Source organism: Nomascus leucogenys, chromosome 4, assembly GCF_006542625.1.
Source record: "Nomascus leucogenys isolate Asia chromosome 4, Asia_NLE_v1, whole genome shotgun sequence".
NCBI classification, from domain to species: domain Eukaryota; kingdom Metazoa; phylum Chordata; class Mammalia; order Primates; family Hylobatidae; genus Nomascus; species Nomascus leucogenys.
The window spans coordinates 5626149-5651672 of NC_044384.1; the positions used below are offsets into that span (position 1 = coordinate 5626149).

General features: G+C 49.4%; 1 protein-coding gene across 2 annotated transcripts; it reads left to right on the forward strand.

Moving 5' to 3' along the window:
- Positions 1–2819: 2819 nt before the first annotated feature.
- DIPK1C (divergent protein kinase domain 1C) lies at positions 2820–24460 on the forward strand. 2 transcript variants are annotated; one of them, XM_030810070.1, is made up of 4 exons: positions 2820–2878; positions 13588–14265; positions 18417–18581; positions 23772–24460. In XM_030810070.1, the coding sequence occupies exons 2-4, from the start codon at positions 13837–13839 to the stop codon at positions 23988–23990; spliced, it is 813 nt and encodes a 270-aa protein (XP_030665930.1). In that variant the 5' UTR covers positions 2820–2878; positions 13588–13836; the 3' UTR covers positions 23991–24460. The 2 variants fall into 2 exon arrangements, with proteins under 2 accessions (XP_030665930.1, XP_030665929.1); XM_030810069.1 differs by lacking the exon at positions 2820–2878 and adding an exon at positions 3553–3764.
- The last annotated feature ends 1064 nt before the right edge of the window (positions 24461–25524 follow it).

Consider the following 25524-nt stretch of genomic DNA (forward strand, 5'->3'; position numbering starts at 1 on the left):
TGGTCTCCCTCACCAAGGAGGGCTGAGCCCAGTTTCTCCCATCTTTATATCTTTGACACCAAAATAGAGGTGCTCAGCAGCGCTTTGGATGAATGAATGAACTCCTACCAAGTTGAGCTTTATGACAGAAAAATGAATATGGCTGGGAGATCACAGCAGATGAAGCAATAAGTCTTTCAAAGCGGTTCAGTATGGCCGAGGCTGTATCTCTCCTATGTCCCGCTCTCCAGAGCAGCTGCAGAGACCAGAGCTGCAAGACCAGGACTCCCCTATCTGAGTCTCTTTGGTAATTCTTCTCTTTAAATAACACGGCTTTACTATTACACAAATAATGTGTGCTTATCTGAAATAAAATCAGAAAACTGACATAAGCAAAAAGAGTAAAATAAAAATCACCTGCAATCCTACCTGGAGATAACACTAGCAACATTTTCATGCCACTTTTCAGATTTTGTGTGTGTGTACATTGCATTATGTATGTGGTGTGCTTTAAAAAAAAAAGTTCAATGGAATCACACGGAACAGAATGTTTTGGAACTTGCTTTTTCACTCAATGATATCATGAACATCTGTACTGGTCAAGGCTCTTTCCATTGTAAATGACAGAAGCCCAACCCGAACTTCCTTAAGCCGCAAAGAGAATGTACCATTTGGGTAAATGGAAAGTCGGGAACTCGAAGGACATCCTCAGAAGTCTGTCTCCATTCCTCCCCCTTCCTCTGGGCTGGCCTCCCCTTCAGCAGACTCTCCCCTTGTGGTGACTCTTGGCCACCACATCCTCAGAGCCTGGCCATCTCAGCCTAAACCAAGCTTCTCTTTCCCAACTGTTCAGAAAAAGCCTGAGAAGCTGCGTGCTTGGCTGGGATTGGCGTGTTGGGGCCTGGGCTGTCTGACTGGCCCCTGTGGCTGGGGAATGAGAAGCTGATCTAAGCCCAGGGATCGGGAGCCCACCCTGGCTGGCGCTGCAGGTGGGGTCAGAGCTTGAGAGGGTGTGATTTCCCAAAGAAGCTCTGTGCAGGGAGAAGGGGAAGAGGCACAGGACAAGGAGAAACGACAAATTTCTCCTGTAATATCTTTCCTGTCCACATACACCTCACATCACAGTTTTTATGCCAGCATCATTTTCCCACCAGCGGAGGACTAAGGCTTATTTCACCAGTCCTCACGGCACACAGTAGGTTACTTCCAATGTTGCTATTACAAGCTGTGTTCTAAAGAACATCTTGATGCTAAATATCTGCCTATATCCTACAAAAATTCCTAATTACCTTAAATCAGTGCAAAACAGTTCATAAGCTTTACAAACTAGGCAGTTTCAGGGCCCTAGGCAAAACTGCAAAATAAACAAAACTTTCTTTGGTATCAACCTAAGCTGCATTCTCCACCTTGTGCTAGAGAGCACCATCGCTTCTGTATTAAAACAGTGCTGAATATGAAAAGGATTTCTTTATTGTGGGATTATAAGTTTATTTTCTTCTGAATACTTTATAAAATGCCAAAAGAAGGGTGCTTGATAATGGATTTTTAAAACTCACAAATGTAAAACACCATGTAGATCTGAATGTGGCTAATTTTGATTTCAAGTTCTGCTTTCCCCCCTGTAATTTCTGTTCCTATGTTTTAAAGGATGAGTAGTCACACTTCATCTCATTCTTCCCATTCCTGCGCTCCCCTCCCCACACCAAATACAATTCTTGGGAAAGGAAAACAACTTCACATCAGGTTGATATTTTTTTTTCTCCTTTTAGGTACAGGGTCTTGTTCCGTTGTCCAGGTTGGAGTGCAGTGGTGTGAAAACAGTCATTGCAGCTTCAAATTCCTGGGCTCAAACAGCCTTCTGCCTCTATCCCCAGAGCAGCTAGGACTACAGGCCCACACCACCATGCCCGGTAACTTTTTTTTTTTTTTTTGCCCAGGCTGGTTTCGAACTCTTGGCCTCAAGCAATCCTTCTGTCTTGGCCTCCCAAAACACTGGGATTGCAGGCATGAGCCAGCAGGCTTGGCCTCAAATTGAGAGTTTAATGCAGCATCCTAGGATGCTTTCTGTGCTCCACACCTATTTTGAAATGAAACAACACAGTTTCCATACAGCCAGCCTATGAAAATATGGTACTTCTGGCTGGGTGTGTGCTGGGATGGATGGAGGTGGGGGAACCTTCACACAGAGGGAACTTCACCTGGCCTTACTGCTATTGATTGAGTGATACCCAAACCCCAACGGTCTGTTGCATTTGGGGCATATATGTCATGTCCCCAAAGTGCTTCTTGGGGCTCAGGGTTTGTTCACCTGATGTTTGCTCATTCCTGGGGACTCCTACCACCAAGCCAGCCATAAAACAAAGTTAAAACAGCGAGCTGCTGAAGAGACAAGGGCAAGAAGCCAGCTCCTGTGGGACAATCACAGCACGCAGTGATCGTGTTTCTATTATCTCTGAACTCGGGAATGGGTCATGTGAAATTCAGGCGCAGGGCAGGCGGGAGAGCGATCCGGGATGGGCTGGCACGTACTGGGCACTGAATAAGCTTTTGTTCAGTGAATGCAGGAGCCACCGGGCGTGGCGGCTTCCACGGCCCCTCAGCTGTGACAGTTCCCCTGGGGTGGTGCCGCCTCCCTCTGTCCTGGAGAAAGGCATTCAGGGAGTGAGAAGCATCCCTGGGTGGGGTGGGGGATGCTGGTGAGAACCAGGGACGCCCTGTGGGCCCAGGGCCAGCCTGCTTTACAGAACAATCGGGATGCGAACACCGATGCCTGCTCTCCCGGATGATGCTGCGAATCTATAAATACAGATTTAGACACACGTGGTGGACGCGTTCTCCTCCCCGGGGTAGCGGAGATGTTTCCAGAGAGCAGATCTTTGTAGCCCGGAGAAGGACGCCCGTGAGTTTGTGCAGCCTGGGAGACGGCGGGGGGTTTGATACAGGGGTGCCCGTGGGAAGGGGAGGGCTGGGTCGTCTCAGAACCTATTGACTGTCCTCGACCCCCGACTCTCTGCACGCTCCGGATCTCACTCCCGGGAGGGCCCGGAGAAAACCCGAGTTGGGGTGAGACTCAGAGGAGGGCGGTTCTAGTGGAGAGGTAAACGGGTGGGGACCACGCTGCAGCCCCCTGGGGCGAGGGTGTGCTGTAAAAAGCGCCGGGGGCAGGGGCACCTGGCAGTCTCTCGGAGAAGAAGTTGGGGACCAATATGACAATTAAAGATATGTAGTCTGAGGAATCAGTCCCCAAAGAGAGAGGGGATTGAATCTATCCGGATTTCGTTTAAGTGAGGAGCTGGCCTTCTTGGGGAAAAAAAGTGCAAAAAGATTAAAAAAAAAAAAAAGTGGAGAGGGTGGAGCAGGGGATGCGGCGAGTGGACCCCCAGCGGGTGCTTGGGCGCGCGGGGTGTTGCTGCTGCTGGACGCCCTCCCCTCACCTCCGCCCCAGGCTCGGGGCCTGCCCCAACCCTCGCGCGGCCCCTCCCCCGTTCCCCCTCCCCGCCGAGCGGGCCTGAGCCGCGGAGCCGCGACGCGAGTGCGGAACTCAGGGCGCGGGCGGCGGTGGGGCCGGGGCGCGGGCCGGGCTGGCCATGGCGCGGGCAGCGGGCGCGCGGGGCCCGACCGGGTGGTGCGGGAGGCGCTGGCGCTGCGGGCGGGGCGCGCTCCTCGCCTTCGCCGCGTGGACCGCGGGCTGGGTGCTGGCGGCCGCGCTGCTGCTCCGCGCGCACCCGGGTGTCCTCTCCGAGCGCTGCACAGACGAGAAGAGCCGGCGCATCCTGGCCGCGCTGGTAGGTCCCGCCGCCGCTCTTCCCCGCGCCGCGCGTCCAGGGAGGGGGGATCACACCCATCCCCGTTCCCCAGCCTTCCCCGGGGACTTGGGTGGCGGTGGCACCCGCCGGGGGCGTGGGTTCCCGACACCTGCGTGGAATGCCAGAGGCGCACGCCCCGGTCCCCCGAATGGGGACGCAGCCGGGAGTGCTCTGTGGGCGCGCTGGGGGTGTCTCTCCCCTTTTCGCCAGAATTCGCCCTTTGTCCCCAGACAGCCTCTCCGTCCTACTCTCGCCATCCCTGAGCCCGAGCTCCGGAAGAAAGTTTGCGGGTCTGATCCGAGTGGTCGGGTCTGGTCGAGCCTCCGGACAGCCCCTCGGTGCCCGCGTCCGGAGTCAGGCCGCCGGGCTCGGGGCGCGAGCCAGTGCGGGGTTCGGGATCGGGGGTGCCACGCCTCTGTCTCTCGGGTCCGCAGCGCTCCAGCCCAGCCCGCGTTCTGTGATTCCACCCTGAGCTGCCAGGTCACCCCCCATCTCACCCAGCCCATGCGGAGGGCTGGTCTCACCCCGGCCCCCCTGCGCTCCAGAGCCCAGGCTCTCCGCGGTCGCGGTCTGTGGCAACCGATGCAGCGTGCGCTCGGGCGAGCAGAGAGCGCTGCGGAGGCGGCTCGGATCGAGCGGATCCCGGTTCCTAGTCCTCTACAGGAGCCTCCTAACCTGGGAGGGCCCGAAAGCTCGCACCCAGCAGCGCCTCAGCTGAGCCGGAGAATTAGGGAGAGAAAGAAACATTTCGCATTTTGCAGACTGCTGCGTGCGCTGGGCTCACATCATGAGAAAGAAACGCCCACCTTTAGTTGATTGGAAACTTGGCTAGCCGTTCTTTCAGGCGCAAAGGAGACTTGAATAAAGGTGGGAGTCCCCTAAATCCCAGAAAGGGGAAGACAGTAGCAACTACTCTTACATGACTTCTTAAGCGATTGTTCATTTCCTAAAATAGTGACCATCTAAGCATTTGGTTTGAAAAGTGATCTATTTTCTAAAAAAATCTTCAAGAAACACATGGGAAGTTTTCAGTCCAGTTGCTTACATATGAGTGGGCCTTTTGAGATTGTAGATTTTCAAAATGTGGGACCACAAAGGTTTTTAAAGTAAATGATTTTTTAAGTGAGATTGAAATTGTTTTTTTAAAAAATGAGCCAGGTATACTAGCTAAAACAAGTTATGCTCCTAATTGATTCTGACCGGTGTCATCGTGAATTGAACGTACGTAGGTGAGTCACTCATAGATTCTATTGACCCCTTCTAGTGTTACACTGAAGTTTTAGCAAGTCTTGTTGTTGTTGCTTTGGGTTTTTTTTCTTTTCTTCTTTTTTTTTTTTTTTTTTTTTATGGAGTTTCGCTCTTGTCGCCCAGGCTAAAAGCGCAATGGCGTGATCTCGGCTCACCACAACCTCCGCCACTACGCCTGGCTAATTTTGTATTTTTAGTAGAGACGGTGGTTTGTCCATGTTGGTCAGGCTCGTCTCGAACTCCCGACCTCAGGTGATCCGCCCACCTCTGCCTTCCAAAGTGCTAGGATTACAGGCGTGAACCACCACGCCAGGCCAGTTTTACTAAGTTTTAAGTTGCAAGAGCTCATTGATTTTTCTTAGTAACCCATAAAAATCCTTTTCATTTATAAATTTTTCTCCCCTGGTTTTCTTTTCTTGTGAAGGGAGTGCTGATAGACTAATTATAGTAAACAAACATTGATGGTTTAACTAGAGTGGAATACCTATTTACAAATGTAATACAGTAATACTTTAGATTAAGATAGAAAACGAATGCCGTTTTTCATTTCTTTACCTTTGGTTAAGTGAGGAAAGGCTTAATAATGGAAATTAAATCATCTAATATAATTTAAGTAATTGCTAATCATAACTTTCCCAGCATTCCAGGTCGTAAATTAAAACCAATACTGTTTAGAGGCTTTACCAATATATCTTCAATGGCAGCCATATGGAATCATTTCTAGTCAGACATAAAGCTGGGGAGATTGGTTCTGCCCTGAAGGCCTGCAATCTTTCCTACTGCCAAAAGAACGATGTCGGAGGCCACATCCATCTCCCTAGGTGTTGATGTGATGCTGTCTCCGTGAACTGGTTTGTGGGGGAGCAGACTTTGCCACAGGCCCTGTTTGAGTTCCTTACTCCTCACACATTCTCAGAACTCTTTCTCCCCCCGTCTTCCTGCCAGTTCCTTTTCTACCGTTTTCATCCTGGATATGTTGATGCGAGACCCACACAGTGCGGTGGCTCAAGTTTTACCCAGGACACTCTCAGTTAGGACAGGGTTTAAATACAACCCCAATCTTCACAATCCCAACTCTGCTGGGCTGAGTTGCCAAGTAGAGGTTGGCATTGTGGCTTCCGAGGACTTGAACTGAATTGAGCCTCTGTCTCCGCTCCCCTGGCACTTTCCGATTCATTCTGCCTGGCTTTTATCCTTAATAATAAAACGGGTTGTTATTTTCCTGATGGGCCTCCAGACTCTCATTAGCTTTCACTCTGAATACCGGAGCACAGAAGAAACCACTTTGTCAGCTGAGCCGAAGGGAGACTTTCTGGCAGAGCCCAGGGAGTTGTGGTGGATTCCCCGCCCCCGGTAGCGGGCGGCTGCCAGTGTTCCCAGGCTCTCGCCTGGCGGGGGGCACTGCTGGCCTGCCAGGGGTGAACCCACCTGTAGGATAAAAGAATCAGTGGAAAAAGCTTAGGGGCAAGTCAGGGGATGGGGGGCAGAGGTCTCCATGTTCTCCCCAAGCCCACACTCCACCTCCCCAGGGAGGTTCCTCTCTAGCCAACCACATCCCACTGACACGTTTCTAGAATAGCCAACCTGAATTGTTCCAAAGGAATCGAGGCCTTGTTCTTCCAGCTTGGATTTTCCTGGTCAGACTCTAGGGCTTCTCTTAATGGCGGCTTTAAGAGGAACAACACACTGTAATCAAGGAATAGATGCACTCAGATTTCTGGAGCTCCGCTTTTCTAGTGGGCTGTGTCAGCAGGCCCAGCCAGCTGGGGAGCTAGCTTGGTGCTGGATCACTCATACACCTGGCTTCTCATTCATTCTGCAGGCTGAGCTCTTCACACAGAGGCTGAAGATGTGGGCTGCTGCCTGTTGACTCTTCCTCCGGGAAGGCATTGTGCGAATTGTTTCATGGGGCTTATTTCACTGAATTCCCTCAACAACCTCTATGAAGTATTTGCTTTTAGTATCCCCATTTTACAGATGCCAAAACTGAGCCCCAGGGAGGTGAAGTGACTTGCTCTGCTTCACACGGTTAATATGGTGAGGAGCCAGGACATGGCTCTGTGTAGTCTGATGGTAGCAGTGACGTGACAGTAAGCGGCTTCTCTAATAATGGAAATCCAACATAACAACTCGTATACTTAACCCTTCCATAGCGAATATTTTCAAAGCATGTCAAAGATATTCCCACAGATTCTGTTATCCTGAAGGCTTAACTGACTTTTGGCTCGTTAGGTCTTGATGGAATTTCATGTACATTAGCGATTCGGTTTTAATAGGGCAGGCTTATCTTTCTTTGCTGCTGTGATAGAAACTGCCAAGGTCCCAACGGGACTACAGCATCCAGGGCACATATCCAGAGAGGTTTCTCAGCAGTGAATGGCTCTGCCTGAATGCTCGGCCACATTCCTAAAGTAGGGAGCGCTTACACAGTGGATGAGCTAACTGAGCTGAGATTCTGCAAAGCACAGCATAGCTGCTTCGGGAAAGAATACCACTGTCAAGGATGCATGTTGCTAACTGCATAGGAGCTTAATGCTCCTTAAAAACAAACACACAAAAGAAAACCCAGCCCTCAGACACGACCTCTGGGACCTTATCAACAGTTTTTCTAGACTAGAGTGGACAGGTTTTATTTTTGCCTGAGAACCATGACATAAATTAGAGAGATACTAAGCAACGATTGCAAAGAGCGCTTCCTACCAAAGCTGGGGCTGATTTGATGGGAATGTGCATCTGTGTGGATATTTTCACATCCATGAGAAGCACAAATCCACTGCAAATGTAATTAATTTTAAAAGCACGCCAGAGTTAGCTGCAATGAGACTTTAACTTGTTTTTTTCAGTTTATTTTCAACTCCAATACCTGTGGATTTTATATGTGCACACATTTGGGTACAAAAACGTACCTGTCTTTAAGCTGGCCTTAGGAACTCCTCCTGTGCACAGAAGGAGTCTGAGAAAGACCGGTTTTTAAAATGGACCTGCATAAACTACTTCTATTGAGTTAAAAAAAAAAACAGCTATTTCAACAGGACATGCTGCTAATAAAATAATTCTACTATTATCTTTAACATGATGGAAGTTTTGGGGGTTTTCGTTTGTTTTCTTGAGACAGGGTGGCTCACTGCATCCTCTACCTCCCAAACTCAAGCAATCCTCCTGTCTCAGTCTCCCAAGTAGCTAGGACTATAAGTGTGGCCCAGCTAATTTTTTTTTTTTAAATTTTTGTAGAGACAGGGGTCTTGCCATATTGCCCACCCAGGCCGGTCTTGAGTTCCTGGGCTCAAGTGATCCTCCCGCCTCAGCCTCCCAAACTGCTGGGATTACAGTTATGATCCACTGTGCCTGGCCTGATGAAAATTTTAAATTCAAACTTGCAATTTGTACATTAAGTTGACTGTTCTTTTTAAAAGGCTGGATGAAATCTTTTTCTGTGCTTAGCAGGCACAGACATGCAGAACAATGCTGCAGACTTACGTTAACACCGGTAAGCCATGGGAGATGAATTTTGCGCTCCACATAAGAAGAGTAGGAACTGAAACGCCAAAAATACTTCAATGTAGAGGACATCAAGGAACATATGTTCCATAACCACACTTGTATACAGACGGTCCCTGACTTATGATGATTTCACTTATGATTTTTCAACTTTATGACAGGGTGAAAGTGAGATGCATTCAGTAGAAACTCCACTTTGAGGATCCATGCAACCATTCTGCTTTTCACTTTCAGAGCAGTATTTTAAATTACATGAGATAGTCAACACTTTATTTTATGTAGGCTTTGTATGAGATGATGTTGCCCTGCCATAGGCTGATGTAAATGTCCTGAGCATGTTTAAGGTAGGCTGGGCTAAGCGATGATGCTCGGTGGGTTAGGTGTATGAAACGCATTTTCAACGTACTCTGGGGTTGTTGGGATATCACCCATTTTAGGTTGAGGAAGAGCTGTGTGCGTCTGCGGGCATGCTTTGCTGTAATGTACATGCTCTCTTAGGACAAGTGCGGTGACTGGGATACTGAAAAGTTAGGTTATAAACCCAAGACCTTACCTGTGGAAGCTGGCAGCTCTGGTCAGGGCTTTTGTCACCTGCTGCACTTTCTGCCCTTTCTGATACAGTGTTGCAGCAAGAAGCAGGCGTCAGGGAGATAGGCTTACAAGTCAATGTGCTGATCTTCAGAAAAACAGCCAAAATGAATGTTTCCTTCCAAAATCCATAGGCTGGATACCAAATTCAAAGTTATACCATTGTTCTAAATGTCTCACAACTCCTGTTTGGAATTGCCCTCCAAATTCACAGGGGCAAATCTCGTATAGATTTGTATTTCATCGATGAGGCACAGTTTGTATTAAACACGGTGCTGTGGGGACCTGACCCAGTGCCACACTCACATGGCCATGATTTAATGAGTGCTGGGGTAGGGGAGGAAGACAAGAATTCCACTTAGGGGTGGGGCTGGCTTCCGGGCAAAGGTTGATTTGGCCAGGCCGGGTAGGAAGCATGTAAGTCCAATGGAGACACCTGAAACGGCATTTCGAATGGCGCAGCCCAGCCTGTCAGTAGGTGCTTGCTTCAACTGTGCCCTCTCCTCCCAGGGGCCGTTTCTGGTTCTCTGAACACACAGGGCTACTTTGAAACTCGGGGCCTTTGCACAAGTTCTTCTCCATGACTCAGCTGTCCTCTCCCTTGTCTGCTAAGGCAGACTCCTAATTCCCTTTCAAAATCGAGCTCAGAGGCATCTCCCCCAGGAAGAAGATGCCCTGCCCCCACCCTTTCCTAACCAGGGCTGGAGAGGGAACTAGCTTTGAGCGAGCCACCTTAGGCTGGGCACTGTGTTGGGACGGTCTCCCTGTGACCTTGTTTGACTCCATGACACAGTACTATTGTCCTCATTTTCCAGACTTGGAAACAAGCCACACAGCAAGCCAGGGGCAGATCCCAGAGGCAGACCCAATCTGTGCCAAGCTTAGCCTCACTGTGGCCCTGCCCTGTCACTCTAATGTCATTTAGGAATTTCGAAGGCTTCCCCTCTGCTCCGTGAACTCTGGAACCTGGCAGCTGTGGCCAGATGGTGGCCCATCCAGGCTCATGCACAGCTGGGAACGCTGGAGCTGTTGATTTGGGGGTGGTCCAGTCCCAATCCCAGTGAGGCAGAGAGGAGGTGGTTTCTTGGCCGGCAGGTGTCTCTCATGGCTAGCGGCTATGGTGGCCACAGTTGAGAGGGGTGAGGGCCCTGGCAGTCACAGTAGGCACCCTCCTCACTCTGCTTTTCACAGGCTAATAGAAAACTGGGCCCAGCGTCTCTGACATTTTTCTCCTGAGCCTCCTGTCTCAGTTGCAACCAGGACCATGTCTCCCCGCCCTCCCCTCCTCAGCACTGTGAGATTCTGGAGCTCCCAGCTCGGGATCACACCTCTGGCTGCACTGGAGTCCTATTGTTGCTTTTCTTTCTTTTTCAATGGTTCCCTACTTTATGCAAAAGTACTTTTCATTAAATTAAATATGTGATAACACTATAAAATTTTATGGGAGTGAATCAAACTATTTTGGGTATCATGCTTACAGAAGCTTTTTTTTTTTTTAATTTAAAAGGACATCAGGAAACAATTTTTGTTTTTTGCACTTTCTTATCAGATTTATAGAGACGTGAAACTCTGTAAATACCAGATCAAGTAGGGGACAAACCCCAACAAGTAAAATGAACAGCCCCCACTCTTCCTGCCATCTATATCTTCTTGCTCATGGTGGCCTCAGTTCCTTATCATTCATCCTCACCTCACCTCTCAGGGCTCTCCTGAAAGGTCTCGGAGGAGCCTGACCAGCTGCCGCGTTCTTCCGAAGGGCGATGTGGAGGCGATGGCAAGCAAAGCATGCTGGGCGCAAAGGGTCCGGATCCTCCCATGCGCCTTTCATGACCCCGTGCCTGGGAAAGAGTGACCAGGGTTAAAGCCAAAGACTGACATTTAACCAAGATTCTGTTGAGTTCGATTCCAAGATGAACACAGGAGGTGCACAGCTCCAAACGTGTTTAAAGCAGCTGGTGAGTGTGTGTTCATACAACTTCCTTACGGGTGTGGGTTTCCAAAGACACAAAGTCAGCCCCAGGCAAATAGGGTGGTGTCACTAGCTCCAGGACCAGGTTCATGAGTTTCTATCTACAGGCCTCTCTCGCTTGCGTCATTGTGTTAGCCAGGCAAGAACCCCCATGCCCCCACCCCAGTGCATTATAGAGATCTAAAATGCAGCAGCTGGCAGGAGCCCCCCCTCAGCAGGAAGCCAGGGGGGCAGTCAGACAGCTTGGCATTGGCCTTTCAGGCTGTTGTACTACCTGAAATAGTCCTGAAAAATATATAGATATTTCTTTTAAGCACTGGGAGTGTTTCTTTTCAATAAGCGCTTTGAACGATTAGCCCGCAATGTTTATAAAGGCCCCCAGTCCCTCTCTTATCTACTGTTTTGGGGCCAGGTGTGTCTCAAAATTCAAATCTTGTTGATTGTTAGAAAGATCATACAGTACCTTATATTTTGCATATGTGGCAGTGCCAGTAATCAAGTTAATAATTCTACAGCAAAATGTATGCGAATTCACACCAAGTCAAACATGTATAGATACAAATAGGCTCGTGTCGTTTCAGCTGGGTTTTGACACCACATAAGGTCAAATGAGTCATGGAAAACTTGTAGTTTTCAGAGGCTGTTTGATTTTGGATTTTTTTTTTTTTTTTTTTTTTGAGACAGATTCTTGCTTTGTTGCCCAGGCTGGAGTGCAGTGGCACAATTTCAGCTCACTCCAACCTGTGCCTCCCGGGTTCAAGTGATTCTCCTGCCTCAGCCTCCCTAGTAGCTGGGAATACAGGCGTGCACCACCATGCCCAGCTAATTTTTGTATTTTTAGTAGAGACCGGGTTTAGCCATGTTGGCCAGGCTGGTCTCGAACTCCTGGCCTCAAGTGATCTTCCTGCCTCAGCCTCCCAAAGTGCTGGGGTTACAGGGGTGAACCCCCATGCTCAGCCTGATTTTGGAATTATTTATACATCTAGACGCTGGAGGCCCAGCTTTTGATCTCAAGGAGCTACTTGTAATCTGCTTGGGATGGGTAAAGCTGATCTACCTGGCCACCTGCGAGGCTGGGCTGTATCTGATTGTGAACCCAAGGCTGTTCTCAGGCCTCTCCTGATGCCTGGTGCTCGTGCATATGCTGTGGCGTGCACACACACTTCCCTCTTCGCCGGTACAGTCACCATGCAGGGAGGCAGGGGGTGTGACGCAGGGAAGGAGTTTGAGGCCCAGAGCAGGTAAGGATGTGGCAGCATGGTTGGACCAAGGAATCCAAGCTCAGTGGCCCTTGGCCCCATCCTTTGTCCCAGCACCAAGCTGCCCTTTGCTACTGCTGAGCCCTCAAGGTCCTTTCTCACAAATGAAATGGGGTGAGAACAACAGCTTTGGGATTTGGTATTTCTCATGGCCTTAGAGGAACGAGGGTGACTCTGTTGTTTCATGTGCTGTAGAAGTTCCCGGGAGGAAGAGAGGCCTTTACTTGCTGACATGGAGGAAGATTCATTTGTCGGGGAAATGGGCAGGATTAGGAAATACACTCAACCCCTAATCAAAGTGGTCCCATGGTTTAGATTTTCTGAAAAACAGAAGAGAGAAGAGGATGACAGTCCTCTCCTTCCTTCCATTCTGCACTTCTTCCTTCTCTGCCTCTGGCAGGATTATCAGGCTGGACGGGCTTCTCAGGGAATTTGTGGTGTGGTGGGGAAGGTGGCCAGGTCCCCTAGTGGCTCCATCTTAAGGCCTCCTGAGGTTTAGGAGAAACACCCCATCCGGGGGCTCCTGGACAGCCTTGCTCACCGCCGCCCAGATGCAAACAGGCCCTACTCCTGCATCCTGCATGGGTCCTCCTTGGTCCCTCCTCTTCTCCAGGTCACCAGCCATGAGCCCTGTGCTCACTCGTGTCCTCTACAGGCTTCTCCTCTAAACATCTGCAAACCTCCAGCCTGCAAGCTTTATAGGCCACTCCATTTCATGTGGAAAACAGTAAGCTCAAGGAATGTACTTGCAGGAAGGGTCATTACTGTGGTCAAGCCTGGGGGCAGATAGGGCTCCCCCGGTCCCCTCTGCTGAGACCTGACTTGCTTCTTAGATGCGGGACTTAGAAGCTCTCCCAGTGACCCTGAAGCGTAGCCAGAGTCGAGAGCTACTGGCCTGGTCCAGCCCTTTCACCTGTTGGTTTCCTGGCCTCTGGCTTTCCCAGAGTCACCCAGCTGAACGATGGGAAGTCGCGCTTCCCGGCCGCAGGTGTCCTGATTCTGCAGACCTGTCCTAGGCCTGACCGAGTCGTGTAATGACTGTGAGTGGCTCCTTTAACCTTCCCCTGAATGACTCACTGGCTGAGTGGCCTCTGCAATCCACAGGTCTGAGGTTTCTCTGCACAGCTGGATTATCAGTGTCCTGAGGGCAGAGGCCAGGCTGTCCCTTTCCCTAACCCCAGCCGAGAGATGGACGGCACCAGGCCCTCCCCGTGGTGACTGACTGTTCCCTTCCTTCCAGTGCCAGGACTACCGGGGCGGCGCGCTGGCCGGGGACCTCTGCGAGGACCTGTGTGTGGCGGGAAAGCTGCTGTTCCAACGCTGCCTGCACTACGACAGGGGCAAGAAGGTGCTGCAGGCCGACTGGCGCGGCCGGCCCGTGGTCCTCAAGTCCAAGGAGGAGGCCTTCTCCAGCTTCCCGCCCCTCAGCCTGTTGGGAGAGGAGGCAGGGGAGGGTGGCCAGGACATCCCCGAGGCAGAACTCCTCCTGATGGTGGCTGGGGAGGTCAAGAGCGCTCTGGGCCTGGAGTTGTCCAACAGCAGCCTGGGGCCGTGGTGGTCGGGCAGGCGGGGCCCGCGCTGGCGGGGACAGCTGACCAGCCTGTGGGCGCTGCTACAGCAGGAGGAGTACGTCTACTTCAGCCTGCTGCAGGACCTCAGCCCACACGTGCTGCCCGTGCTGGGCTCCTGCGGCCACTTCTACGCGGTGGAGTTCCTGGCCGCGGGCAGCCCCCACCACGGGGCACTCTTCCCCCTGGACCAGGCCCCAGGTGCCCCTGGGGGTGGCCAGGCCAAGGCCATCAGTGACATCGCACTCAGCTTCTTGGACATGGTGAACCATTTTGACAGTGACTTTTCCCACCGCCTCCACCTCTGCGACATCAAGCCGGAAAACTTTGCCATCCGGAGCGACTTCACAGTAAGTGGCGCGGGGCGGTGTGTTTATGTGCGGAGAACGGAGCTCTCGGGTCTGGTGGGAAGCAGATGAGAAGGTTTCTGAGCTCCTGGCCTGAGTTCGCAAACTACTGTGGCTTCTGTGGCCTTAGAGAACTCCCACCTCCCAGAACGCTTCCTTCCGGGTGTTAGTAAGGAACAGAGGCATCTCGAGTGAGAATTTGAAGGAACGGAGGCCACAGTGGGAGGCAGAGGGCTGTTCTGGATCCTTCACCTGAGCTCTGTGGCTGCTTTGAGCTCACGTAACAGCAACCTCTCTTGCTGGTCTGTTTAACTTGCGCGGAAAACAGTCCGCAGGAGGCAAGGAGCTGCAGGGCATGATGAGGGAGGGTGGCCTCCGGTGTGGAGACGCTGTTCTCCAGCTGCCCATGCTCCGTGACAACATGTAACTTTTCCCAGTGCTTTTTGTCTGGAGAGGTTCTGGTCAGTTTCCATTCCATATGTGAGACTTCTAGAGGAACAAATGGGGTTTTAGTGCCTTCCACAAGGGAAAGCCCTGCCAGGTGGAAATATCTGCCACTGCACCACGGGGCACGCGGGGCCAGGCAGGTGCGTGAGAACAGGGAGGTGTGGAAGAACAGCAGCAGGAGCCTCAGTGTCTCCGTGTAACACAAACCCCTCTCCCTTCACCCAGCTAGGCAAACACTGATGGGTCAGATTAATACTGCTGCGATCATCCCGGTGCCCTCACGCTGTGCCAGGTGCTGGGACCATCCAACAGGAAGTAGTACTAAGACTGGCAGGGATGTCATGGGTGCGGGATGGGTTTGGGGAGGGCGGAGTGCTCTGCTCCCCCACCTGCTGTAACGAGTTCATTCTTATGCGGCCAGTGCCGGCCGCTGAACGGCCAGACCAGCTTAGCTCCAGTCACCTGGGCATGCTGGTCACTGTGGGGCCTGGCTCATGGTGGGGTCATGCTCTTCAGCATGGTTGCAACATAAAGGGACGAAAAGCAGCCACTGTGACTGCCAGTCATGGCCTCTAAGGCAGGTGGCATAGGAGTGTCATGGTCTTCTGAAAGCAGCTGGAAAACTAAATTTGCTGCTAGTGTAAATCCCTTCTCTAACCATGTCCTCATTCCTGTGAAGGGCATCATACATCTTACCCTCAGTGCTTTGTCCTAATGCCTTGCCCCTTGCTGCCCTGGACGGGCTGACAAGCTAGGGGTGCCTCAAAGTGTGGCAAGGAAATAACTAGGAAGTTCTGGGAGGTTCCAGGAGGTCCGTGTGCTGGGCTAGGAGCTCTGGGGGAGCTCACCTGCATCTGCAATTCCCTGAGTGCCATGTGCGTCTCCCAGACACTGTCCTGATATGTGTGTCGGGGGGTAACGACCCACAGCCACACTGAGGCCTTGGGGAGGAAGTCAGGGAGTGTTCACGCACAACCCCCACCCCCCAGCTCCGGGCAGCTGCAGGCCATTTCTCCCCACTCAGTCACTCCCTTCTTCCTCCAGCAGGTATCAGTGGGCATCAATGAGTGGGACCCAGCAGGTGCTGTAATTGTTGAGGGAATTTCAAGGATATCCGCTTCTCAAAGGAGCTGGGGCCGATGGGGTCTGTGATGCCAAGTGGGCGACATCAGATGCTTTTACCTACATACTTGTTGATTATCCAGTTACCGGTTTGTGGGAGCCACCTAAGTTGTGCCTCCCGTATCTTGCACACAATCAGCAGAAAATATTTGTTCAATGAAATCATGGCTATGCATCCTCAACCTAGCCCTGGACTGTGTTTTGTCGGCTGGTCCTGCACCGCTCAGGGCTCTTACCTGCACTGCAGCCTCAGCCTGGGCAAGAATAGGGAGGGGAGGGCAGGAGGAGTCCCCTTCACCAGTCCTGTTTGCGACCCTTCTTGCAGACCCTGAGGTTCAAGGAGTTATTTTACCCAAGATTGTACAACTTTTAAGTGAAAACCAGCAGTATCTGCTTCACCAGAGAGCTCATTTAGAAATGCAAATTCTCAGACGCCATGCCAGACCTATTGAATCTGAAACGATGGGGTGGGAGCCAGCAATCCCTGTCTTCAAAACAAGGCTCCTAGTTGATTCTCATACGTGCTCGAGTTTGAGAGCTAGTGATCTCAGAGTCCCGGTGGGTGGGTCCTGCTTTTGAGCCCAGGTTGCTGGGCTGCCCTGGCAGAAGGAAGGGGCGCCTCCCAGCAGAGTTGTAAGAATTGGTCATTCACAGTCATTCTCTCATCTGCAGGGCAGGTGCCCATTTGCAGATCTTGAGAATGTGTCCAGTGGCTGTAAATGAATAACTAGGAACCTTCATGACCCGAAACTATTGCCAGCCAGTGCTCTTTTCCAACAGATGGTATGGCTTCCTACTCCAGGGCCACAGTTTTTGGTGAAGAATGAAATAATTCTCATTCATCTTCCTATTCTGATGCCAGGAGGAAGTTTGAAGAAGATGAGGCAAGTTAGGTAATTTTATGCAGGAAGGACTTTATGATTCTCCTGATATTAAGAAACATGATGTAGGTTTTTCTGTTTTTTTTTTATACTGTTCTTATTTTAGGTGCATAGGGTTATGTTTATAACAGCTGTAATCCATTCTAGACCCCATACACTAAAAATTAAAAAATAAATCTGGCTCTCCCTGGGAGATGAGAAGGAAACTATCAGAAATGGGAAGGAGAAGTTGCAAGAAGCTAAAATTCTAAGTAGGGGCCCAGGGGAGGCTGGAGAGATCGCCAGAAACCATAGAAAGAAGAGTCGTGTAGCCCCAGTAATGAATTATAAAGATGGGAGATTCATTAGCATAGTTCTTATTCACTTTAGTGCATTAACCAGAGTAAATAAGGAAATCGGCTATTTGTTGTGGCTAAATAATGGGATAGGAAAGATTAAAATGAGAAGTTGTTTACAGCACCTGAATTAGTAATTAGGCAAAACCCCTTACATAGAGAAAAGGTCCTATATTGTTTATCTTCATTATTCTCCACATATTTTGAAATAAATAATTCCCCCCTACTCTGTTTTACTAAATAATCCCTAAGAAACTTCACTGCCTTCTAGCATCAATCCTGAATGAAAAACTAAAACCAAAACCAAAAGATGCCTCCCAAAATGCGTAGAATTGAAGAGGGAGTGATCAACAAATGCAACCCTTTATGAAACTGCCAGGGGGAGAAAGAAAGGCTGATATTTCAATGCTGACCTGTGAAGGCTTGTGAAATGCCACTGACTCCATCAAATTCATCAGCTTTCCTAGTGGCTGTTTAATACCTCGAAGCTATAAACGGCTTGATTTGGGCAGATTCCAGGTTTTCTCAGGTTTGAGCTCATCTGTTTTTGTTGTTGCATCCATGTGGCAGAGGAAGAGCTGCATAATTTAGAAGTTATTCTCTCTCTGGTTTTGAAGTCTGTTTGGTTCGATGCCAGGGAGATAAATCTGAAGTTCCAGGGGTCATCAGGTTCTCACGATGTCAGTGGAACTCAGGCGTCGCTCCTCTTCAGGGCCTCTGTGTATCAGTCCTAATTCGAGAACTTTGATATTTCCCCCACTTTGTCGTCTGACTGGTCAGTCTGAAACCAGCTGACTCAGGTAACAGATGTGTCATGAAGAGAACGTAGGCACTGCCCACCTCAGTTTCTCCATCACACCCGGAGACCAGCCACTCGAACGTGGCTTCCCTGGATTGCTTGTATTCACGGGAATAGATTCTCTGTATCTTACAGCTTTTACAGTCCTGACCCTTGAAGGTCAGAGACCCAAGTGATAAGGCAGTGGAGGGGAAATTCATGTATAACACCTCTCAGAGATCCTACTTGCAAAGCTGAGAAAGCATCTAAAGATGAAAAGTGATACTTGTGGTGATAGTTCCCAATCCTGGGCTTTCACCCATGGCTGCAGAGGTCCTTTTTGCAGTTAAAGCCTTCCACTGTAGCTATGACAGTGGCCTGTGTAAAAGAAAATGCATGCAGACACTTTGGGGGATGAATTCACTCTCCAGGGCATGTCTGGGGTTTTCCTCTTGGCTCGTTGGGACTTTTGGGATCACCTGTGACCTGGACAGTGGCACCCGCACGAGGTGAACGGAAGTTGTGAACAGTCTCCCTCTCCACGGAGCCCAACAGTAGCCCTTTGATAGCCCCGTGCTGTTTTGATTACAGGTGGTGGCTATTGATGTGGACATGGCCTTTTTTGAACCTAAAATGAGGGAAATCCTTGAGCAAAATTGCACAGGAGATGAAGACTGCAATTTCTTTGACTGTTTTTCAAGATGTGATTTACGAGTCAACAAGTGCGGAGCGCAGCGCGTAAACAACAACCTGCAGGTATGCAGAGTCTGCCAGGGCTGGGGGAAAAGAAGGTGCTGTCTGGCTGTTTCTGCCCACTAGCTCTTCAGATACCCTCAGTGGAGCTCAAGGTCAACCTTTTCAGGGCATCCATCCGATCGATGTGGTCAATAAAGGCAGGGCGGTGGGGATGGGACAATCATGTGCTCTTGGTTGCCTACCCCCAGGGTTGTTGGTCAGGCGACCAGGGGCATCTGATGAGGAGCTCCCTGCAGAGCTGGCTGCTGGGCTTCCTCTTGCCCAGGCTCCACCCCACGTATCTACAACCTCTCATAAACATGGGCACATACACGATGAGAACCCCGAGGCTAATCCATCAAAGATAATACTGAGAAGGGCGCAAAGCAGTCCCAAGACACTGGCCTAACTAGAGGTTAGACAGAAACCACCATCCAGACAGGCCAGAGGGCAGGACCAGGAGGTGGTATAGACAGGAAGAAAGGAGCCAAGTCCAGATCAGCTACAAGTGGAATACATACAGGGTTCAGGCATTCAGAGCTGGCGGGTCTCAGGTCCCCCATCTAGGGTTGGAGCATCTCTCTTCTTTTGGCAGAAGCTGTCTCCTTCTGCCCTCACTTGAGGCTCTCAGGTGAGGGAGGATGTATCTGGGCCCACAGGTGCTGATCATACCAGGAGGAGGCCCCGCAGTGTCCAGGCAGACCTCCCCCACGGCCTGGTTGCATGCGATGGCTTAGGGAGGCTCTGGACCCACACTATCCAACCCGCTCCCCTAGAGGGCCCTCCATTGTAGCTTGTCCTCTTCATTCCTTAAACCTGAAAGGCCAATGTGAGTCCACTGCAGACCCAAAACGCAGGTGAGGTGGGAGCAGGAGAGAGGAGCCCAGCATGGTGCTGCATCAGCTGTGATGGGGGATGATTTGGGAAGGCTGAGACAGGTCTGCTGTTAACCTAGTGGTCCCAGCCAGGCCAAACACCCCGAATCTACCACCCCAGAGTCTACACAGACCTTCTGGGCCAAAGAATCACTCAGTATTTCCCCTTTCAGGAAGCCTAAGAATGTGGTGGCCTTCAGAGGCGTCTCCATCCCAGCCTCTTTAATGTGGGTTCGTCATGAAATCATTCTTCTTGAGCTGCGGGAAGAAGATAATTTTCACCTGAGCATCCACTGCCTTGTGATCCCAACCCACAAAATGGGAACACAAATGCCTGCTTTTTGCAATGTAATGAGAGGCTGAGTTTACACCGTTTCTGTAGAAAGCGCTCTTACCGATTCATTAAGGGGCAAGAGGAACACAGAGAAAACTGGCAGGAGAACAGACACCAAATACACAAATGGTGAAATCCAAATGGCCAACCAACTTGGAAAAGTATTTTATCTTACCATTCAAAGACATTCAGATTAAAATCCAGTGATAGTAAATTTCACTTACCAATTGGGAATAGTTCTTTAAATGCTATTAATCAACAGTTGAGGCTTCAGGGAAATAGAAAAGTGTCTATATTGTTAACGTGATTGTGAGTTACTTCTCTCTTGAGGGGATGTGGCTGTTAGACATAGCCATGCTCTTTAGCTGAGCAATTTTATTTGTGCACATATCTGATTATTGACTTTGAATAAAGTCCTAGAAATGAAATTACATTTTCTTCAAGGATATGAGAAAATATGAAGCATTATTAGGTGAAAAAAATGCAGGTTACAAATTAATATTTACAATATCATCCCATAATCCTAGCACTTTGGGAGGCCGAGTTGCGTGGATCACAAGGTCAGGAGATAGAGACCATCCTGGCTAACACAGTGAAACCCCGTCTCTACTAAAAATACAAAAAATTAGCTGGGCATGGTGGCAGGAGCCTGTAGTCCCAGCTACTCGGGAGGCTGAGGCAGGAGAATGGTGTGAACCTGGGAGGCGGAGCTTACAGTGAGCTGAGATTGAGCCACTGCACTCCAGCCTGGGCGACAGAGCGAGACTCCATCCCAAAAAAAAAAAAAAAAGTGTATGATCCCTTATATACCAAAATGTCAAAAGCAAGTATTTCTGAAAGATAGGATTACAATTTTCTTTATCTATTTTATATTTTCTTACTTTTTTACTTTTTATTTCTGTTTTATTTTATTTTAGAGACAGGGTTCGCTTCATCACCCAGGCTAAAGTGCAATGGCACAATCATAGCTCACTACAGCCTCGAACTCCTGGGCTCAAGTGATCCTCTCACCTCAGCCTCCCCAGTAAATGGGACTACAGGGGCGCGCCACCACACCTAGCTAATTTTTTAATTTATTTTTTGCAGAGACATGGTCTCACTATGTTGCCCAGGCTTGTCTCAAACTTCTGGTCTCAAGTGATCCTCCCATCTTGGCCTCCCAAAATTCTGGGATTACAGGCTTGAGCTACCACACCCAGCCTTAATTTTCTGCATTTTGAACCCAAATCACCCCCAAAATTCTTGCTCTATATAAATTTACAAATCAATGCAATGGAATAAAAACCGTCTCAGAAATAGACTAATGAAATACGGGTATTTAGCCCTGATAAACGGGGCCTTGTAGACCAGGGCAGGGAGAGCTAGGTGGCATAGTGAATGGTGCTGGTAAACTGGCTGGCCAGGCATGACAAACACCATGGTAGCTGCCTCCTCCTGACCTCAGACTAGATTCCAGATGGCTCAGATACTTACACATAAAAAGATGAAATCCTTAAGGCACCAGAAAAAGCTGGGAGAGTTTCAAATATTATTCTAGTGTAGATAAGGCCTCTGTAAGTATGAAACAAAGCCGAAGACAAAGAGTTGACAAATTCAATTATCTTTCAGAAAACAAAAACCCATGTTGGCATAAATAAAATTACAAAAAAAAGAGCAAATTTAAAAGTTAAATGAGAAAATTTGCAAAACATTTTTAGTTCTTCTTATAGATCAGGAATGTAGAGGGTGCAAGGGCCTTATTCCTGGCTGCTGGGGCTCATTCCCCCCAGGACTGGCTTCGCCAAGGGGAGACCCACTTTCCAGGGGCAGCATCTAGTGATTGGTTAAAGAGGGTGGGCCCGACACCAAGCCCCCTGTGCCTCACTAAGGGACAACTCCATAGAGACCCCCCAGCCCCACACATTTACTTCTTCCTCAGTTCCATAGAGTGTGGTTCTCAAGGACAGGCCTCAAAGAATCCCTGCGTGCAAACCTCTGTCTTAGAGTCTGCTTCCTGGGGAACCAACCTAAAGCAAGGGCGATGTCCTTAAGATATAAAGAGCATCTACAAATGAACACAACAAAGGCCAAAAATATAAACTTGACCATTCATTGGAAAGGAAGCACAAAGAACTCTCAAACTAAGAAAGATGCAAATTAAACCATTTTCACCCACCTGTTGGCAAAATGAATCTGTGGCGTTTGTGTTGGAGAGGCTAAGGGAGGACGAGCAGTCTTGGATACATTGCCAGGGAGTGTAAATGAGTAGAAATTTTATGGAGTCAATTTAACATATCTATCAAAACAAAAAATGCACATGCCCTTTGACCCAGAAATCCTATTTCTAGAAATGTAGTCACATGCACAAAATGCAATAGCATATATCTGCAAGACATTTATTGCAGCATTGTTCATAATAGCAAAAGTTATTATGCAACCTCAATTCCATCAATAGGGAACTGGTTAAATAACTTATGACACATGCACACATTTCAGAAGTAGCCGTTAAATCACATGGAATATCCTCATAAGAACTGATTTGGAGGGAATGGCTGGGTGCGGTGGCTCATGCCTGTAGTCCCAGCACTTTGGGAGGCCAAGGCAGGTGAATCACTTGAGCCCTGGAGTTCGAGAACAGCATGGACAACATGGCAAAACCCTGTCTCTACAAAAAATACAAAAACTAGCCAGGCATGGTGCTATGCCCTTGTAATCCCAGCTACTCAGGAGGCTGAGGTAGGAGGATCGCTTGAACCAAGGAGGTCAAAGTTGCAGTGAGCCAAGATGGCACCACTGCACTCCAGCCTGGGTCACAGAGTGAGACCTTGTCTCAAAAAGAAAAAGAAATCAATTTCGAGGGATCCCCCTCATACAAATGGGGGTGGAAGTTTGAGAATAGTGTGTACAACATATTCCCTATGTGTAAAATAAAAGAAAAAGGAAATGTGTGTGTCAAAGAATGTCTCATTCTCAGAGAGGGAGCTGAGCATCGGGGCGAGGTGGAGCCTGAGATCACGGTCTAGCCTTAAGAACATTTTAAATTTTGCACATGAAAATGTATTCTCTATTTAAAAAAAACCATAATTAGGCTTTGAAAAGAATCCTTGCTTTTGCAGGGATTGTGAAATGGAAGTTGAAGGTTTTTGTCCTCTATGAAGCAGTAGCTCTTTACAATGGAGGCATTTGTTAATTGAGTCTGATTTAACGTGTGATACAGAGAAATAAAGCATGATGCATCATGCAGCTCGCAGGTCATTTCTCCCAATGTGGGGGGAGCTGTAGGAGCTATAAGACAAACAACATGTTTACAGGGAGAAATTTCTAGTGATCCTCAGCATCACTGAATTTCATACCCGATTAGAATTAAAGAGAGGGTCTAATTTTTACCTCTGCTCCTAGAATAACACATTTCACAGAGCCTTCAAAGAGCCTTATGCCTGCAGTCTTTTCTGTCAAATATACCTTTGTTTCATGAGCCTTAAAGTGCTTACAGGCAGCCACACAAGTTCACACACTTCTCCCTCACGCACCATTTGGCCCTCTGGGCGACCCTGTCAGATGGTCATTGTGGTCACTAGGACCGGCTTGTGGATAAGAAATCTCATCTCCAGGTGGTGACAGCAAAGCTGGCTTCCCTCAGGCCTGCAAAGGACCAACTCCTGCAGCGGTGACTGTCTGTGACTTGACTTCTGCTTCCCTTCCTCCCTAGAAAGGTGTCCAGTCCTTTTACAGTGTCACCCAGAACTTCGTCCATCTGCTAGGGGGCTGGAAAGGGAAGTTTGTGCCTCACACAGACGTCGGCTTCTCCTCTCAGAGGCGTCGTTTGTTCATGGTGCTGAAGGGTTTAAGGGGCAGAAGTGAAGGCGTGTTTCCAAATCGGATGGTCTCTGGAATGCGCTCCCTGAAGGACGGGGGTGGGGGTGGGAGAGAAGCTGAGATCTGTTTCAGAACCTATCCTGGCCTTGGGAAGCTTTCAGGAGGATTTGCTGCCCTAAATTAACTGTCCACCCTTCATTCCCTCAGGTCATCTGTGACAAAATATTTCGCCATTGGTTTTCTGCACCTCTCAAGAGCCCTGCGGTCTCTTTCCAGCTTCAGCTGCAGTTACAGGAGGCGGTGCAGGAATGTGCAGACCCTGGGGTCCCCAGCGGGAACACCCGGAGAGCAGCCCCCAGCGTGTTCTGGAAGCTTCACCGACTCCTCCAGGCCACACTGAGGGAGCTGCAGGAGGCAGAGAAGTAGCCACTCTCTGGCCTTAAAGATGCTCAGACAGGAAAAGTGACCTTCGCTGGATTTCTTCTGCCATTGTTTTAAAGATGAGCCATTTTCCCCCTGCTCTCTGGGGTGCTGTTCTGGCCTCCACAGCGTGGATTGGCAAGTGCTGCTGCCAGAGACGGTGCTCCCTCGCTCTGGTCCCACCCTGGCCTCTGACCTGTCACCTTGTGTAAAATGAGAGGAGGGAGGAGGTACAGACCTCCCTTCAGGAGGGCTCTCGGTCAGAAGACACAAACCTGTGTGCACTTATTCTCTGCAGAGAGCACTTGTACCTGGTTATCCCAGCACGAGTTCCAGCTGTTCTTTCCTGTAAATCGTTACCACGTTAAAAAGTGTGTGTGTGTGCATGCAAATGAACGTGTATGCCTGTGTCTGGGTGCAAATGAGCATGTGAGCATGTGTGAGTGTGCCCATGAGTGCATGTGTGTGAGTGTGCCCATGAGTGTCTGCATGTGTGTGAGTGTGCCCATGAGTGTCTGCATGTGTGTGAGTGTGCACAGGTGAGTGTGGTGTGCTCATGAGGAGTACGAATATGCCTGAGTGTGAGTGTGTATGCGTGTGAATGAGTGTGTGCACGGGTGTCAGCATGTGTATATAAGTGTGGGCATGTGTATGTGATTGTGTGAGTGTGGGCAGGTGAGTGTGTTGGGGATGTGGGTTAGGGTGGGGAGTGCTGCTTTCTTTAGTGTGTCCTCCGGAACAGCTTGCCTGCCTAGCAAAGAAGTGTGACCTTTCTTTTGGAATTAAATACAATAAAAAGAAAATAAATTGCATCTTTAGGGAATGTAATTTGCATTGGAGAGCGTGTGTAACGGCAGCTTATAGTATTTTTCATTTTGTGGAATCCACCAAGGTTATGGATGGGTTTTAGGGAGCCCCATATTGCAATACTCCTTCCCCTGGGCGGGGACTTGTAGGTTGGCTTGATGCAGCATTGTCTTCACCTCCAGAGAAAATTGAAACTAGAGTGAATGCTGAGGTCAGCATTGACTCCAGGCAGGACCAGAGACCAGCACCTTTCTTTTGATGGATGGAAGACCAAGTGATAGGCATCAAATCATACGGTGGCATGATACCCTCATCGGTGGTGATCCCAAGGAGGCTTTTCCAGCAAAATACAGGCAGGGGGACGGGCCAGGTGGAGCCAGTGAGCTTTCACTTAAAGGGACCTGGTTTCTACCCATAACTGTGACCCACGAGTGCTCAAACCAACGGGTCACCCCTTTTCAGAAATCCCATGAAAAGGGAAATCGAGAAAGATGAGAGAATCAGGAAGTCATGTTGGCAGTTTACATATTAAAGAAGACAAATTAATCGGACGTTGTGAAAGTCACAAATTGATACATTCCAAATGGTCTCTTATCTTGGCCTGCAGCCCCTTTCTGAACCAGAGAAATGGGAGTGCCTTCTTCCAGACTTTGGGGTCACATTTACTGACTCTCCCCTTCAGGGCACGCTGAGAAATGGCGTGTGAGGCACTAGGATGATCAGAGGCCCCAGC